This window comes from Paroedura picta, chromosome 11 (assembly GCF_049243985.1).
Source record: "Paroedura picta isolate Pp20150507F chromosome 11, Ppicta_v3.0, whole genome shotgun sequence".
In the NCBI taxonomy this organism is placed as follows: domain Eukaryota; kingdom Metazoa; phylum Chordata; class Lepidosauria; order Squamata; family Gekkonidae; genus Paroedura; species Paroedura picta.
The window spans coordinates 27,480,024-27,496,353 of record NC_135379.1 but is presented as its reverse complement, the minus strand read 5'-3'; the positions used below and the strand labels follow the sequence as shown (position 1 = coordinate 27,496,353).

The 16,330-nt window shown below is 41.3% G+C and overlaps 1 protein-coding gene across 2 annotated transcripts in view; it reads right to left on the bottom strand.

The window, feature by feature from the left end:
• Positions 1-927: 927 nt before the first annotated feature.
• The window catches only part of ITGB8 (integrin subunit beta 8), a 48,731-nt gene continuing 33,328 nt past the window's right edge, over positions 928-16,330 (bottom strand). For both annotated transcript variants that reach the window (XM_077302542.1, XM_077302543.1), the window contains exons 9-14: positions 14,532-14,666; positions 12,198-12,600; positions 10,744-10,969; positions 9,030-9,130; positions 5,348-5,514; positions 928-5,240 (exon numbers count right to left, since the gene is read on the bottom strand). In XM_077302542.1, coding sequence (XP_077158657.1) covers positions 5,118-5,240; positions 5,348-5,514; positions 9,030-9,130; positions 10,744-10,969; positions 12,198-12,600; positions 14,532-14,666 — 1,155 coding nt within the window. In that variant the 3' untranslated portion in view covers positions 928-5,117. The remainder of the gene's footprint in view (positions 5,241-5,347; positions 5,515-9,029; positions 9,131-10,743; positions 10,970-12,197; positions 12,601-14,531; positions 14,667-16,330) is intronic.

The window sequence follows — 16,330 nt, the reverse complement described above, 5'->3', positions numbered from 1 at the left end:
GATCCCTAGTATGGACAGCAAACTTTGAAAATACTTTGTGTGTTTGCAAATTGAAGGGCACATTAAAAATGAAGCCAAGAGTCTAGATATAATTCAGGAACAAAAAAATTATATTACAGTAGTAGATGTCCTGCTCTGGAAGACCCAGGAAGATCATTTTTCCATGACCTTGTACTGAACATGTGGCCAGCTTCAGTTTCTGCTACGTACAATCCATGTTGATTACAAAGTAAGAAGGCAAAACAGCTTTTTTTTATGGATCACATGTGGGCTTTCAGTTGGCGCTCTCCCCAAGGCATTACTTGATTATCACAGCCCTTTACAACTTCAATTCCATCACGCTGTACATATGCAATCTCATTTTCCCACCCGTCACAGGTTGTGTACCATTTAATCTGTGCACCATTTAATCCGTCAAAAATGCATATTATTCAGTTTCATCAAGTGGCTTATTTCCATTAGTTACAGTTTTCCAGAACTCATTGCCCATTATTTACACTCAACCACACAAGGCATAGATGAAATCAGCATTTCTATATTACCATAAAGAATATTTTCATACAGATACCATTTTCAGGATTAATTTGATTTTGTTTTGGCTGTCCAAGCTCTTGCAGTTCAACAAAACTACTTTTTTTGAAATACAGCCAAACAATTTTGGGGATTATGCTGAGCAAACAGTGGGCAATACTCAATGAAAAGGAATGTTAAAAGTAAAAGCAAAATGGTAAGATTTATTGAGATTTAGCTGTTCCTTCTGTAATCCCACTGTTCATTTGCAGTAAGACCTTAACGTAGCAGACTGAAATCCCATGGATTTGTTTTCATTCTTGTGCATGATAGAAATTGAAATTAGGTTTTGTGTCTTGGCATGTAGGTGGGAAGGTCTCTATAAAGTTTTTTTATCAAGACTCAAGTGCAAACATTGGGAAATTGTCTTGCAAGACCTGTATATTGTGACCGAGATGGACAACTACCCAAGGACAAACTTGTCAGTAAATACTTGTTGAACTGCCACATAAGTACTGATGGGCCAGTACAAGACAATGAGAACAATCTCCAGCAGGTCTGCCTCACATTATATAATGGGGCTTACTCCTGGAAAAATGCTTTTAAGATTAAAATGGTATGAGTAAACCAAAAAGATAAACCAGTTAAAATCCACGTCATACCAAGATATTGTTTGTTGTTGTCATCATCCATTCGGTTGCGTCCGACTCTTGCCGATCCCATGGCACAGCTGTTGCCACGATCCTCACTTAGCCACACAACGTTCTGGCTGGTGTCCCATCCTGATCACGTCCAAAGATTGTGCCCTTTGTTGGCCTTGCTTTCTTTTTCCATTGACATTGACAAATCCTAGCATAATTGCTTTCTCCATTGAGTTGGATTGCATGATATGGGCAAAGTAAGTGAGCTGGAGTTTTGTGATTTTGCCTACCAAAGATATATCAGACTTTATGCCTTGTAGTATTTCCTTGTTTGTGACTTTTGTTGTCCCTGGAACCCGCAGAAGCCTTCTCTGATACCAGAGTTCAAATGAATCAATTTGCCCAATTTTTCCATTGTCCAACTTTCACAGCCATGTGGCTCTTGGAAATGACAGATCTATATTGGTAGTCAGACTTATGTCCTTGCTTTTCCATGGTTGGTTCAAGCTCATCATTGCTGAGTGAACCAGGGCAATTCAACGCTTTATTACATACCGCGATCGGCACTCACATCAATTTGTGATCAAACAGAAATGAATTCTTGAACGCATTTGATCTTTTCACCATTGTTATTGTGAAATATCTTTTTTGCAGTGGTGATTATTTTTGTCTTTTTAAGAAAAGGCCAAATTTCTTACTTACTTCATTGACTTACTGTATTCCTCAACAGGATTCTGATTCAGAGATTCTGTTCTATTAATGAGGGATTCTTTCTCCATTCATTTTTACTGGAAGAAGGCATCACCATTGCTGGAACACAACCTTTGGATCCCACCCAAGCCTTCTAAAAGACCCCATTATGAAAGAAAACAAATCATGACTTCAACAGAATTTGCACATAACTTATGATAAGCAGGATTACAGGAATCACACTCAAATATTATTTTTAAAATAAAGGTCTTTCAGTAGAGAGAACATAACAAACATGTCAATTAAGGTGGAAGAAAGAGGCAACTTAACAAAAGGAACTAGAGGGAGGAATTCTTTTAATTTTTTTTAGACAATGTACAAGAATTTGGCATTAACTTAATGCTAAGTCATAGTTATTGCAGTTCTTATAGAAAAATAAACTATCTCCTGATATACTAAAGTGGCAAATTAATAAATAGAAATTAAAGTTAGTCATATACACTACAAAAATATACTTTAAATAAAACACATAGTAAGCTTTCAGGGGAGTTAAGGCAATTATTTGTTTCAAATGGTTTAAAAGATTATAATGAACAATGAGTATTTATATTCTGAACTGTTCTTTTTTCCCTAGAAAGATTCTACATATTATTAAATAAATCCCATAAAAACAGATGCCATTCACACTTATTTTTACAAAAGTACAGTACAAATTAAATACGATAAAGGCAAAAACATCAGAAACCACTGCAAAATATACATTTTAAATTTGAGTCTATTTTTTCTGTTTAAGTCATGTAGTTATATGCAAAATTCAAAGAGATTACAACATAATAAACAGAAGGAAAATCCAATTATGGGTAAGAAGAAATAATGGGCTGCATGATGTTGATAGTGATATTTGAGTATTTTGATATTACTATGTACCTATGCAAAAGGAAAAAGGAATTATTTAGAATGAGACATTTCCAGAGAACAATATACATTCTGATCCTCAAAGTGCTATGTTAGGGTAATTTGAGCATTGTAATCACAGGGACATACCTTATTATTTCCCAGGGTTGCCAACTCAACTTCCTGGAGATTTGGGGTGATGCCTGGGGAGGGAGCTTGGTATGGATGCAATACCATAGTGTGCAGCCTCCAAGCTGCCATTTCTTCCAGGGTAATTTTTCTCTATAGCCTGCAGATCAGTTGCCATTCCGGAAGAACTCTAGATCCCATCTAGAATCTAGTAACCCCATTATGTCCACAATAAGTTGGTTTGATCAAATGATCCACAGATTACAATGTGTAAAGTTTCCACTTCTGGAAATTCTCACTATTCAAATCAGTGCTGTAGGAAGCTCCTTCAGTGCAAAGGATATGAACATGAAACCTACAATACCATTAGGTTGTTGGGGTAAGGACTCTCTCTACACATGTCTGCATCTGTAGGGTCAATTTCTTGAATTTTTAATGAGATACTACCCTGAAGTCTGAAAGTAAATGGTTTCAGCAGTCAAAGCCCTAACTAGATAATACAATGAGAATTTGTGTCAGGAGCTCCCAGTCCTATCCAAAGCCACCAAGGCACCTGGGAGGCCTGACTTCAATCAAGCGGATGATGTAAAAGGACATAAAAGATGGCACCCTATGCCACTATATGCTGTATTGGGAAAACAAAAGAGCAAATAATGGCACCCTTCAGCCATTTTAGGTTAGGAGAAAGGCATGGAAGGAAGGCTTAGCTCCCTCCCCTTGTGATTCTATCCCAATCTCTGTCAGACCACTGCAGACCTTATAAATGATTTTAAGAAATACTGGGGCTCGTGACACATAAGAACAGGTCTTCTGGATTAGTTCAGTGGCCCAACTAATCCAGAAACCTGTTTCACACACTGGTCAGCCAACAGGGCAGGAAGGCCTAGGCCTTCCCTTGATGCCACCTCCTAGCACAGGTATTCGGACGTTTATGGTCTCTTGACAAGGTGGTTCTTTTCAGTCATCATGGCTAATGCTCACTGATGAACCTATTCTCATGAATCTGTATAATTCAAAGTACTCCCAGAGTATCATAGTTAGACCCTGAGTGGGTAATCTTTTTGTATCAGCTACACGACCTCCACTTAACTTTTCTGTACCAACACAGTATTTAGAAACTCAATAAAATCTGCTAGTCAAGTGGAATGGAATGTTTCAATGTACAGTCTTAAACCCTGTACACAAATTCTAACTGCTACAATTTTTTAGCTTAAAAAACCCAGTAGTAATCACAGATGTGTTTATTCCAGTCTCTTGCAAGTAAATGTTCTATTAAATTTTAGAAAGACTTCAAAACAAACAAGATCAGCACAATTAGTAGCAGCTACAGTCTATCAAAGGTGCTCTGTACAAGTATTCCTGTAGCTCCTAGGGCTCTCTGAAATACAGCTTGGTTAGGTTTTTCACATCATTTGCTCATTCACAAAGAATGGATTTTCGAAAAGCAAAGTTAATTTTCTTACAGATGGTTGCACAGTTGCTGAGAACCGTCTCCCACGGTCAACCAATCCTGGCCATTCTTATTTGTAAGTATATGTGTAATGGGATTTGCTTCTCAAATGGCGTGTTTAGGACAGTGGCCTTACAGTACAGTCTTCTAAATCCAATGAGGTTAATAGTCTCAGAAGAGTGTAATTCAATTTTTGGATTGCACTGCTAGTGTCTTAAGTTAGCAGAATTAATGAAAGCTGACCTCCTAATTAGTGCAATATAGATCATTAAAATTAACCATCAGTGCTGGAAGTGGAATAAGACTCAGTTTTTTAAACAGCATTTTTAGGCTTCTCAGTGGGTCCATCTGGTTCCGTTTTCTTGTCTTCTGATCTATTAGCACTGGACATTAAAATGTATCCATTGTATATTTCTTGACACAGTTTGAGAATCCCTGCCATAGATCAAGCCTGTGTTAGCTACCTCTAAAGTGAAATCAGTGCTTTCATCATGCCAGTTGTTCCAACATTTTATGCCAAAATGTTGTAAGTTACATTAAAGTGCTACAATGCTGAGTGGTATTCTCATTAAGTGGGGCGGAACTGGCTCCCGTCTAAATATCTCAGTTTAACTAGACTAATTTGCTAATCAGTAGTTAACACTCGTGTGTCTTTCAAAATGCAGCAGCTTGGTTCAAGCCTAGTTGTGTTGTGCAACTAAGGCTCTTAGGCCAGGCCTTTTCATTACGGTATTCATACCATCGTCCAATTTATCAGACAAGGACCCTTCAAATACACAGGCTTAGAAGAGACTGGTTTGTCTTCAGGAGTCACACTTGAAAGTTTCATTTACTTGTAACTTGGTAAGGCCGACGTTTATTTCTTCAGGCTTATCACACCTGTAGGTTACCGTTTTTGTACAAACCGCAGGCAAGAACATCTTATCCTTGAAGGAGAAGATACAACCAGTTAGAAATCTCCACCCAATTAATATGGCCTTAAATGTTCAAGGGGAAAAAAATACATGTATTGTGATTCTCTGACATGAGTTACCTTTTTTGCTGCCGGTACTCTATAGTCAACTGAAGTCTTAAGTTTATTATTGCCCCACTGCAGAACTATTTGCCGGATTATAAGTACATTAAGCAACCCAAAAAGAAATGTAACTATAAAGATGATGAAGAAGATCCTACAGTGGCTTGGATCATTAGAGATGCATTCTGCAATAAGAAAAAAATATATGCATTACCATAGAAGTCTAATAAGTGAAGGATCACAGTTACCTGTTGCCAATTACCTTTATCTTTGCATTCTGCCATGTTAAAGACTGAATAAATGCAATCATTATGTATGTGTGTGTGTGTTTATGGAAAGTACATTCATGAGGATGATTTGCAGCTCTAATGCCACCAATACAGTGTAGTTGGATTGATAAGCCAAAACTAAAAAGTACCGGGATCAGACTAGTTTTGTTAGCTTCTCAAATCCAGAGCACTGGAGAAAAAGTGACTTAACGGAGCTTTTTTAAATGTAAATGCATGGTCAGAGAATCACATTCTGAGGAGAACAGTTGAACCACATTCTGAGGACAACCAGGTTGTCCCTGATCCCCAGGAGGCATGCTTGGCCTCAACCAGGGCTAGAGCCTTTTTGGTCCTGGGCCCAACCTGGTGGAACGAGCTCCTGGAAGAGGACACAGAACTATCACAGTTCTGAAGGGCCTGCAAGACGCAGCTCTTCTGCCAGGCATTTGGCCGAGGCCAGGCTAAGAAGATCGTGTCTCTCCCTATATAGGTCCTCTATGCCAGTCATTGGGGCAGGAGTTACTCCTCGAGGCGGTGATTGAGGGCCATGGATGACTGTGATTGGGTATGCAGACTAGGGTTTTTAAATCACGTTGTACAGGATTATATGTTTATATCTGTTTTTATATGGTTTTATAATTTCATTGTAAACCACCATGAGCCAATGGGGCCCAGGAGTGGTGGTCAGTAAACACAATCATAAATAAATAAAGCCAGCCAGCCAGCCAGCCAGCAAGCTAAAACCAGGCATTTAAATGAACAGAGAATGTTGAAATAATCCACACCTCAATTATCAAATTAGATAACTAGAAGAGAAGGCAAGGTGCTGACGAGAGGCCCACTGAGCTGCCTTCTGGGGAGATCAAGGTCAGTGGTGCATATCTAGCCATAGGGGCACCATCTGGAAAGTGGCTGGCTCTTAAGAACTGGAGTTCCTAAGATGGGGGAGAGATGCCATTAGGTTGGAGAGTGCACCGAGGAGGGAGTGTGCAACAGTCCCGTCCTTTGGACCCAGCTGATGCAGCAAAGTTAGGAGAAGATTTAAGGGGAGAAATGGAGAGGGGTTGGGTGCCTCAAAGCAAAGGTGCAACAGATGCCCCAACACTGAGGAAGGTGGAGCAAGAGCATAGAGCATAGGGAAGGGAGTGACTGAGGCAGTCAGGAAAGGGAGTGAGGTTATCTGCCCTGAAGATCCTACATCAGTCAGCAGCTAGACACTGTATGTGGAACTCAATCAAAACTTGTGTTAGCAACAAGGAGGTGTCTGTGAATGCAGGTGTTGCATGCAGGTCTGAGCATGGCCCAATCTACTGACACCTCCCATAATGTTGGTGTGACCAGGGCAGTTGGTCACAGACTAGAACCCAGATACAATAAACCAGAGGGCCTTTCATGTAGCTGGTGTCAAAAGCAAACCAGACTCATATATTTTCTGATCACCTGGATTCTGCAGCTACCACCAAGCTAATTGGACAAAAAGAGAGAGAGAGAGAGGAGAGGACATGGCTCAGTGACAGAGCATCTGACTGACATCAGAGGTTCCAGGTTCAATCCCCAGCATCTCCAGCTAACAGGATCAAGTAGTAAGTGATGTGGGAAAACTCTGGTTGAGACCTTGACAAGCCATTGCTAGTCTGAGTATTCAATACTTACCTTGATGGACTGATGGTCTGAATCAATATAACGCCATTTGACATGTACACAGAAAACACTGGACACTATTTACTTATTTTATTGCTCCCCCATTTTGCCCCTTGCGTCCTCAAAATAGCTAGCAATAAAATCAGCAGTAGAACCTGCACCACATGATGCAATGATAAAACCAGCAGCATAAAACTCAGAATGGCATAGCAAGACAATGTCATCCTCATAGCCTGCATATACAAAGGCCAGTGGCATGGAGCTGCCTCAAGAATCATATTGGAAGGGACCTCAAGGGTCATCTAGTCTAACCCCCTGCACAACATGGGAACTCACAACTACCTGCCTACCCACAGTGACCCCAATTTCATGCCCAAATGATCCCCCACCCCACAACCAAAATCTCCAGAATCCAGCTTGGCCTGGAGGAATTCACCTACCATCCCACAGTGGCAATCAGCAATTCCTTGGGTATGTAAGGAAGGGCCACAAGAGACAAACACTGGCACATCCCTTCCTGCCCACCCACTCACAATCTGCCTAAGTTCATAAAATCAGCATTTCTGTCAGATGACTATCTAGCCTCTGCTTAAAAACTTCCAAAGAAGGGGAATCCACCACCACCCGAGGAAGTCTGTTCCACTGAGGAACTGCTCTAACTGTCAGGAACTTCTTCCTGATGTTTAGCTGAAAATTCTTTTGAATTAATTTCAACCCATCGGTACTGGCATGCCTGATTTGAAATCACATAAGTAACAATGAAACAGATAGTGATAATGGGCTTATAAAACTATTTCTTCCTGCATTACTCTTGCTGGCTTCAGTAGCAGTCAGTTAATTTCTCAAGGGCATGGAAATGCCCAGCCAAGCAATGCTTTCCAATTACATTCCCTGTTATTATTGAAGTTTTACTTTCCCTAGAGATAAAAAGAGAGAAGTTTGCCTTTAAATTCCTACATGGAAATATAAATAGAAGTGAGAGCAAGCAGCACCATCTATAGAAACAAAATCTATTTCAGCACTTGCACAAGCTCCAGGAATCCTTTTCATGTGCATTCCTTTGACCCAGAGATCAAGCTGGAGGAAGGCACTAGCACTGGCACCAGAGTCCAGCAGGTGAGGCAGCTCTTTTTAGGCTCCAGCTTTACCTTCTTGCCGGATTCTTATCCTGAGGACAGGAGGCAGAAGTGGGCTAGTCCTTTAAGCCTGCAGTTGGATGGCAGCAGGTAGGGCCGAGGGCGCAGGCTCTTGTCAGAGGCCAAGAAAGGACAAATAACAGGAAAAAGCAATTTTGGTGCAGGAAAAGTCCTGGGGGGGGGGAAGGTAGTGCTTGGCTACCTATAACCCAGGCAGAACTAGTTCCTCGGGTGGGACATGAAGAGTGAAGTTGGGAAGGTAATGAGGTCATATGGCAAGAGGGTGAAGGTGGGATCAGGCCCAGTGCAGATAATGGGCCTGGGAAGACAGCAGACCTTACTGCCTGATGCTAGAAGGAGTAAAGTTGAAGGAAAAGAGGAAAACGTGAGCCCCTATATTGCCCACTTCGGAGGCCATTTGGTAACAAGGTGCTTAGATGGTAAGTGTAGCTGTGGGGAGACAGGACCAGTGCTCACCATCCCATAATAACCAGAACAATCCTAAGAGGCATTCCAGCATCCCATAATTCTGCACATGTTCCAGCCGTGAGTTCCTGTGCCATAAACTATGCTTCATGCAAACTCAACAGGGGAGAATGAGGAACTCTTTCATGTAAAAACTTCACATCGGGTTTGCAAATCATTTTAACTTACCTGAAGATTTTTCAGAATAATGGATCCTGTAAGTACATGAGGCTTTGCACTGGTCAAGTGTAATTTGAGATGAATTAGCATGATGGCATGGCACACAGTTCCTAAAAAGAAAAGCGAAACTGAGTGGATTCTGGAAAGATTATTCTCCCTCTGGACTACAAAGCTCTGCAACTCTAAATGAGAATCTCAGACACATTTAGCTCATATCTACTTAGCAGTAAAGATAGCACAGAGAACAACCCAGCCTTTCAAGGCTGCTCAGCACAGGAGATGGGCTGGAAAACCCACATAGCCATAAACTGGATTCTTATCATTCTCCTGGTGCCAGTGCTTGCCAAGAGAAAAATGAATTGGGCAGTGTCTGTACTAAAATTACATAATATTTACTCAAGAATGAGGCAACAAGGCACTCCTCAGAATATAAAAGTGGTGCAAAGGACTTAAGCAGCACAAATCTAAAGACTTTTTCCTGGAAATAATCTGCACTGGAAAGACCTGAGTAGAATTCTAATCAGATCTGCTTAGGATGTTAAAAAATCCTGTCATGTACATTTTAGAAGACTTCTACTCCAGAACAAGAAGCAGCTGGTTTAAGATCCTGGAGCCATTTCTACCTCCTTGTGACCTTGGCTTTCAATTATCTCCTTCCTCCCTGCCCTCTTTACATTTGGGAACTGTGTAGGAACAGCTGCCTAAGAGTGCTTGGAACTGTCCAAGAAAGACATGGGAGTAGACAGTAAAACCACATTTCTGGGTGTGTCGGAATAAACAGCAGTTACTTCCTACTCATGAGCAAGTAGCAAACAGAGTCCTGAAGAATCAGTGCTGTAGCCCAGGGGAAGTAAACCTGCGGTCCTCCAGATGTTCATGGACTACAATTCCCATGATCCCCTGCCAGCAAATGCTGGCAGGGGATCATGGGAATTGTAGTCCATGAACTGTATTGTAGTCCATGAACATCTGGAGGACCGCAGGTTTACTACCCCTGCTGTAGCCTACTTTGTAAGGGGGGATCACAACATATGTTTTACATGGAGAAGGCTTCAAACTTAAGCTCTCACCTTCAGCTAAGGCAAATACTTTTCTCTGAAACTTGGATAGCTATTAGAAGTCTGAATATACAGTTCTGTCTCAAAGGTCTGACTTAATATAAGATAGTTTCATGTCTAATTAAACAACATCCACTTCCAATTGAAGCCCAAAGAGACCATGACAACCTGCTTGAGGGGGATAGGAGACAAGACAAGAAAAAGGGCAGGAGTGAGAGAGAGTTGTCCTGGATTGTAGTGGTTAGCCAGAACTGTAAGCAATTCCCAATACAAACAGTTCAGGGGGGGAAAATAAGTAAATGAATCCTATATCACTTATGCCATTTAAGTCAGGGGTAGTCAACCTATGGTCCTCCAGATGCTGGCAGGGGCTCATGGGAATTGTAGTTCATGAACATCTGGAGGACCACAGGCTGCTTTAAGTGTTATGCCAATGAACCATGAAGAATGACCTAGAGCAAGCCATGCACTCTATTCCGACTATTTCCTTAAACAAGATGGTTTGCCAATACTCAATATCCTTCCAGAACAACCAGTCATTAGTTAGATGCCACATGCCAGCATCTGAGGTCTGAAAGGATCAAGGAAGAGGCTTCTGTGATGAAGCTGCAAAATTCTATATATGGCAAATAAAGAGCAACAAGTCCAGCTTCTAAAAAACTTACCACTTTTCACTGCAGGTTGTAGTACAAGTAGGGCAGAATTCACACAAGTGACCAAAACTGTTGTAATCAGTGCACTTGCATTTTCCACACACACAGGTTCCTCGTCCACTGCAAATCTGGCCATTGGAATTAAGGCAGTGCTTTCTTGAGGACAAAGAACATTGGCAATGGTCACCTTCCCAGCCATCAAAACATCTGCATTTGCCTTCTTCACATTCACCATTGCCTACAACAGCAAGAGAATGAAGGGGTGAGGTGGCCTATCAATGCTGCTCAGTAGAAAATGGCCTTAAGTTCTAGCCTACCATAACCAATAAAAATTCACTGTTCTCCAACACTCCTGGTCTAAGAAACCTCAGTGATCTGGGACAATTTATCAGCTCTTGGCTTCAGTTTTTCATTTCAAAAACAGGAACCATACTATCCATTGACTGCTGTGGAAAAACAAGCTTGCCTACTTGTAACTCCTCTTCCTGGAGAGTAACAAATAGAGGCTGGCCAGAAAGGAAATTGGGGCGGGGTGGGGGGGGGCAGGGTCTAAATTTTGAGACAGAACTTTCTGGATACTTGTCTGACAGCAGGTGTATATGCCCCAAGCTACCTATCATCCTGAGTCAGAACAGCTTTATCAGTGCTGTGGCAAGCCCAAGGCCACCCAGGTGGCTGCATGTGGAGGAGCAGGGAAACAAACCCGGCTCACCAGATTAGAGGTTTGCACTCCTAACCACTACACCAAGCTGGCTACACCAAGATGGTTGGGATCACAAATTGCTAGCCAGATATTAATCTGGGTGTGAATTCTAAAACAAGGAAGGCAGGAAGAAGCCATGACTGTGTGGATATTTCTTTCATAACAATAGCTTTTATTCTACGAAGTCTTGCATATGGGTGATTAGTAAGCTTTTCAGGAAAAGAAGAAGCCATTCTCTTTAGTGACCTTGATATAAAGCACATGTATGTTCCAGGCATCAATATTTAGTGGTCCTTTGGATTTCCCACAAGTATCTACAAGATAAGAACTTGTGAAGAAACCTGTTCAAGGGCTTCTTACTCCAGGTGACATGCCCGAAAGGCTATCCATTATGTGTTTTTTTTTCTGGCATCACTTTAAGTGGTCAAGTAAACTGACAAATTACAAATATTCTGGACATTAAAATCTTTTTAGAAAGCATTTTTCCAATTACCTTTTTCAACACAAGACGTGGACTGTGCATACAACAAACACATTCTCTCTCTCCTTTGTGACTGCAGTGTCATATCGTTATGGATATGTTTTAAATAGTTTAATGGCCATTTTATCCTTTTTTGTGTTGCATATTGCCAATAATTCTAGCCACTTTGAGAATAATAAAAAGAAGCAGCAGCATTATCCAGCCTGGGCTTTTGAAATAGTCTTTATGCAGGTGGTTCTAACACAGCTGAACTGGTAAATGCAACAGAGTTCTAGAACTTACCAGCACACAGGACTCCAAGGTGATATGGACACGAAAAGTCATCCTTCTCACAGTATTTACCATATATCATGCCAAGTTTGGTTTTATGGCAAACACAATGCCCACCAATGCAGTCTCCCTGGCCACTGCAGATGGGTTGGTTCTTCTGCATCCTGCACTGCTCAGAAGACAACTGATCACTGGAACTACAGCTAGTGCCCTCACAGATGAATGGATCAGCATCCAGAGACATTTCATTAGAACATATTCTTCTGTCCTTTATGCTGTCCTCACACTGACAAGCACATTTTGCAAGTATATTAACCCTGGTAGATTCATTGAAGCCAATCGCTTTAAGCATCACAAATCTTCTTCCTCCCACTGTATTACAGCCTTTCATGGCAACCGATACGTTGAAGAGCACCTAGGACGACAACAAAAGACTTTTGCTCACTAGACTGCCAAAAGCAGTCCTGTGGTTCACTGTGACTTTGGCGGGACATTAAAAACATGACATCTATTTTAAAGTGCAAAGCAATTAGGAAGGGAAAAGCTATTGGTCGTCTTAACCTGTAATCTTGTTTCTGGCCACTGAGGCACGAAGAACAATAGACTATCATAACTTCATAACTAATTATAATCGAAGGCAAGCAGATGCTAGCTAAATCAGCCCCAGCCCCAGCCCCAGTTCCACGAACATCCCGGCAGCCAGCAGCTGCTGCAAAGCAGGCTGGCTGAGAGCTGCAGGAAGCAGCCCAGAAGCCTGCGAAGGAGAAGAAACAGAAGCGGAGGCCACAGAAGCAGCCATGCCTAAGGGGAGCGTGGCCGTGTTTCCCCTAAATCGATAATTCAAATGTAGGTAAATTTGTATCCTGGCATGTAGAGATTATATGTATGCATTTTGCCAGGTGCATCAGGAAAATTATTCTACATAAATAGTTTCCTGGTAAACTTATGTGGTAAAAAAAACAAACAAACTTGGCAATCTTCACTCATGATTATGGAACAGCATCCTGCAATTTTTGGTAGCAAGGGAAAAAGCAAATGTGCGTGAAAGTGAGTTGCATTTGTAGCCAGGTTTTTTTTAAAAAGCAGATCTCTGAGGAAATGACCCCAGGCAATTGTCCAGTTTAAAAAGTGGCTTGCCTTTGTGGGACCTGCAGTGGCAAAGTTTTAAAGAAGAGTTCTGGCTGCGTTTATGGGACTTTTCATTCCCTTTAAACATTTTCTCAGGATTATCCCAGTCTAAAAGTAGAGTCATATCCTTCTAAATCCATTGTCAATGGGTTTAGAGTGGTGCAACTCTGTTTCAGATTTAATTTCTAGTTTGGAACTGCATTCACATCCCCCAGTCCAAGAATTCACTGCAGGCAAATGAAATTATACCTGTGAGGTATTCCCTATCTATTTTATCAGAGGAGTACCATGTGCACAAAGAGCATACAAAATGAGATGCTGCAATCTATTTTTTTCCTTTCATAATAATAGAACTCAGAGGCACCTAATGAAATAGTTCAGGATAGGCAAACAGGTTCAGGATAGGCAAAGGAAATAATCAAGCAATTAAACTGTGGAATTCACTGACAGTGAGCATAACTAGCCTTAAAAGGGGGTTAAACAGATTCATGGATGAGAGGTCCATTAATGGGTACTAGCCATGCAACTGATGAGAGTCCTCTTATATAGAGGCAGCAAAATTCTGAATACCCAGTGCTAGGGTGCTGCCGAAGTGGTCCTTGACTTCTGTGCCCCGTTTGTTGGACATCCAGGGAAACTGGGTAACAACTGTGTGAAACAGTATGCTGGACTAGATGGACCTCTGGTCTGATCCAGAAGGTTCTTCTTGTATTTTTAACAGGAATAATTTATGTAGAATTAGACACTCAAAAGAATAGAAGTACATTTATTTGTTTTGGGATTTATAATCTTTGGAAACTCAGCCTTGCTAGAACAAAGACAATAGCTATGAAGGGCATCCATTAGAAACTGTGGAATCAGCATGAATGGTGATTTAAAATAGAAGTTTCACTTGTGGTTATTTGCCCTCAAACTTGCTATTCACATTCTTCAACCAGACATGAGATATAAACAGTGTGCAGGTACACCTTGGGATCAAACAGCACAGTGGACTTCTTCAAGAAGTTCTTAGCTTAGTTTGAGCATACAGATACATACTTAATCTTGGTCTGAATTTAAAATAAAGCTCTGTACAAATAAATTCAATGAACAACATGGAGTGCTCATGGACCACACCAGTTTACTTTAAATCCATATAAATACCCTCTTTTGAAAATGAAAAGAAGTTATAAAAACATTTTAAAGCACCCCCTTTCTGGAACAAAGGAATGTTCATACTTCAGTCGTGGATTTCACATTTTGGCACCCGTCAAAGCCTGTTCTACTACTTCCGTCAGGACAGATTGCAGTAATATTGACATGTATATCTTGGATTGTGTTATCCACCTGAATTTTCACTTCAGAGAGCAGCTTCTGGAACACAAACCGAAAGAATTCCATCATACTGCAACATTTTATTATTCAAAAAGCTTTAGCATGTCTGACTCAATGGCTTTAACCAAAATGAAAAATAAAAGGCTTATCTGAGTCCACTGATAAAGGAATGAATTGTTTCCCACATAAAGACTTCATTATGTATCAGACAGCCACAGACGGGGGAGCTACTAATTCTGTAAGAGGATAGCAATGCCTGTGTTTGTTTCTAGCTAATTATACTTTTGTAAGCTGAAGTGTATATGACAAAAGAAAATCCTGTTTGGATCCTGATTCATCTCCTAAAGAGGAACTGTGTGCATAAGAGGCCCCTGAGCACTTGTGGCAACCAAAAATCACTGCAGGGGCCCTCAAGCAATGACAGAACTGTCACTGAGCCCAGTTACCACTGCGGCAGTCCTTCTCTCCAGTTCTTGCTGGGGAAGGCATGTTATTCCTTCCGAGTTTCATCTGTTTTCCTTCCTCTTTGGTAGCTGCTAGTTTCCCTGCTCTGTCCTCTCTCGGAATACCATCCACTAACATAGAGAACGGAATAGGACATTGTTGATTTAGTGATTTCCTTGTTCCCGCCATGGTCTTCAGCAATTCTATTCTAATCATAGAATCATAGAGTTGGGAGGGGCCATACAGGCCATCTAGTCCAACCCCCTGCTCAACGCAGGATCAGCCCTAAGCATCCTAAAGTATCCAAAAAAAGTGTGTATCCAGCCTTTGCTTAGGCAGCCTATTCCACTGCTGAACTACTCTGACTGTGAAATTTTTTTCCCCTGATATCTAGCCTATATCGTTGTACTAGTAGTTTAAACCCATTACTGCGTGTCCTCTCCTCTGCAGCCAACAGAAACAGCATCCTGCCCTCCTCCAAGTGACAACCTTTCAAATACTTAAAGAGGGCTATCATGTCCCCTCTCAACCTCCTTTTCTACAGACTGAACATTCCCAAGTCCCTCAGCCTATCTTCATAGGGCTTGGTCCCTTGGCCCCAGATCATCTTCGTCGCTCTCCTCTGTACCCTTTCAATTTTATCTACATCCTTCTTGAAGTGAGGCCTCCAGAACTGCACACAGTACTCCAGGTGTGGTCTGACCAGTGTCGTATACTATGGGACTATGACATCTTGTGATTTTGATGTGATGCCCCTGTTGGTACAGCCCAAAATGGCATTCGCCTTTTTTACCGCTGCATCACACTGCCTGCTCATGTTTAGTTTACAATCCACAAGTACCCCAAGGACTCGTTCACACACAGAGTTACCCCCATCCAGTAGGCATGCTTTCATTTTTCTGACCCAGATGCAGAACTTAACACTTATCTTTATTAAATTGCATCTTGTTCTCATTTGCCCATTTTTCCATTGTGTTCAGATCTTGTTGAACTCTTGTCTCTATCTTCCGGAGTATTTGCCAGTCCTCCCAATTTGGTGTCAATCCTAGCCTACTACTTAACCAGGCACATTTTAAAGATGAAGTCAGTCTTTCCCCTCCCCTCAAGTGATATACTAACGTCTAAATGCAAGGATTAAAAAAAAGAGAGAGACTGGGAACAAATATGCAAGCTTCCATATGCACAAAGGGCTGTTCCCATATCCCGAATGCTGATTATCTCCATAAACTAAATGCATGTTTTCAATATTTAATTAAAGT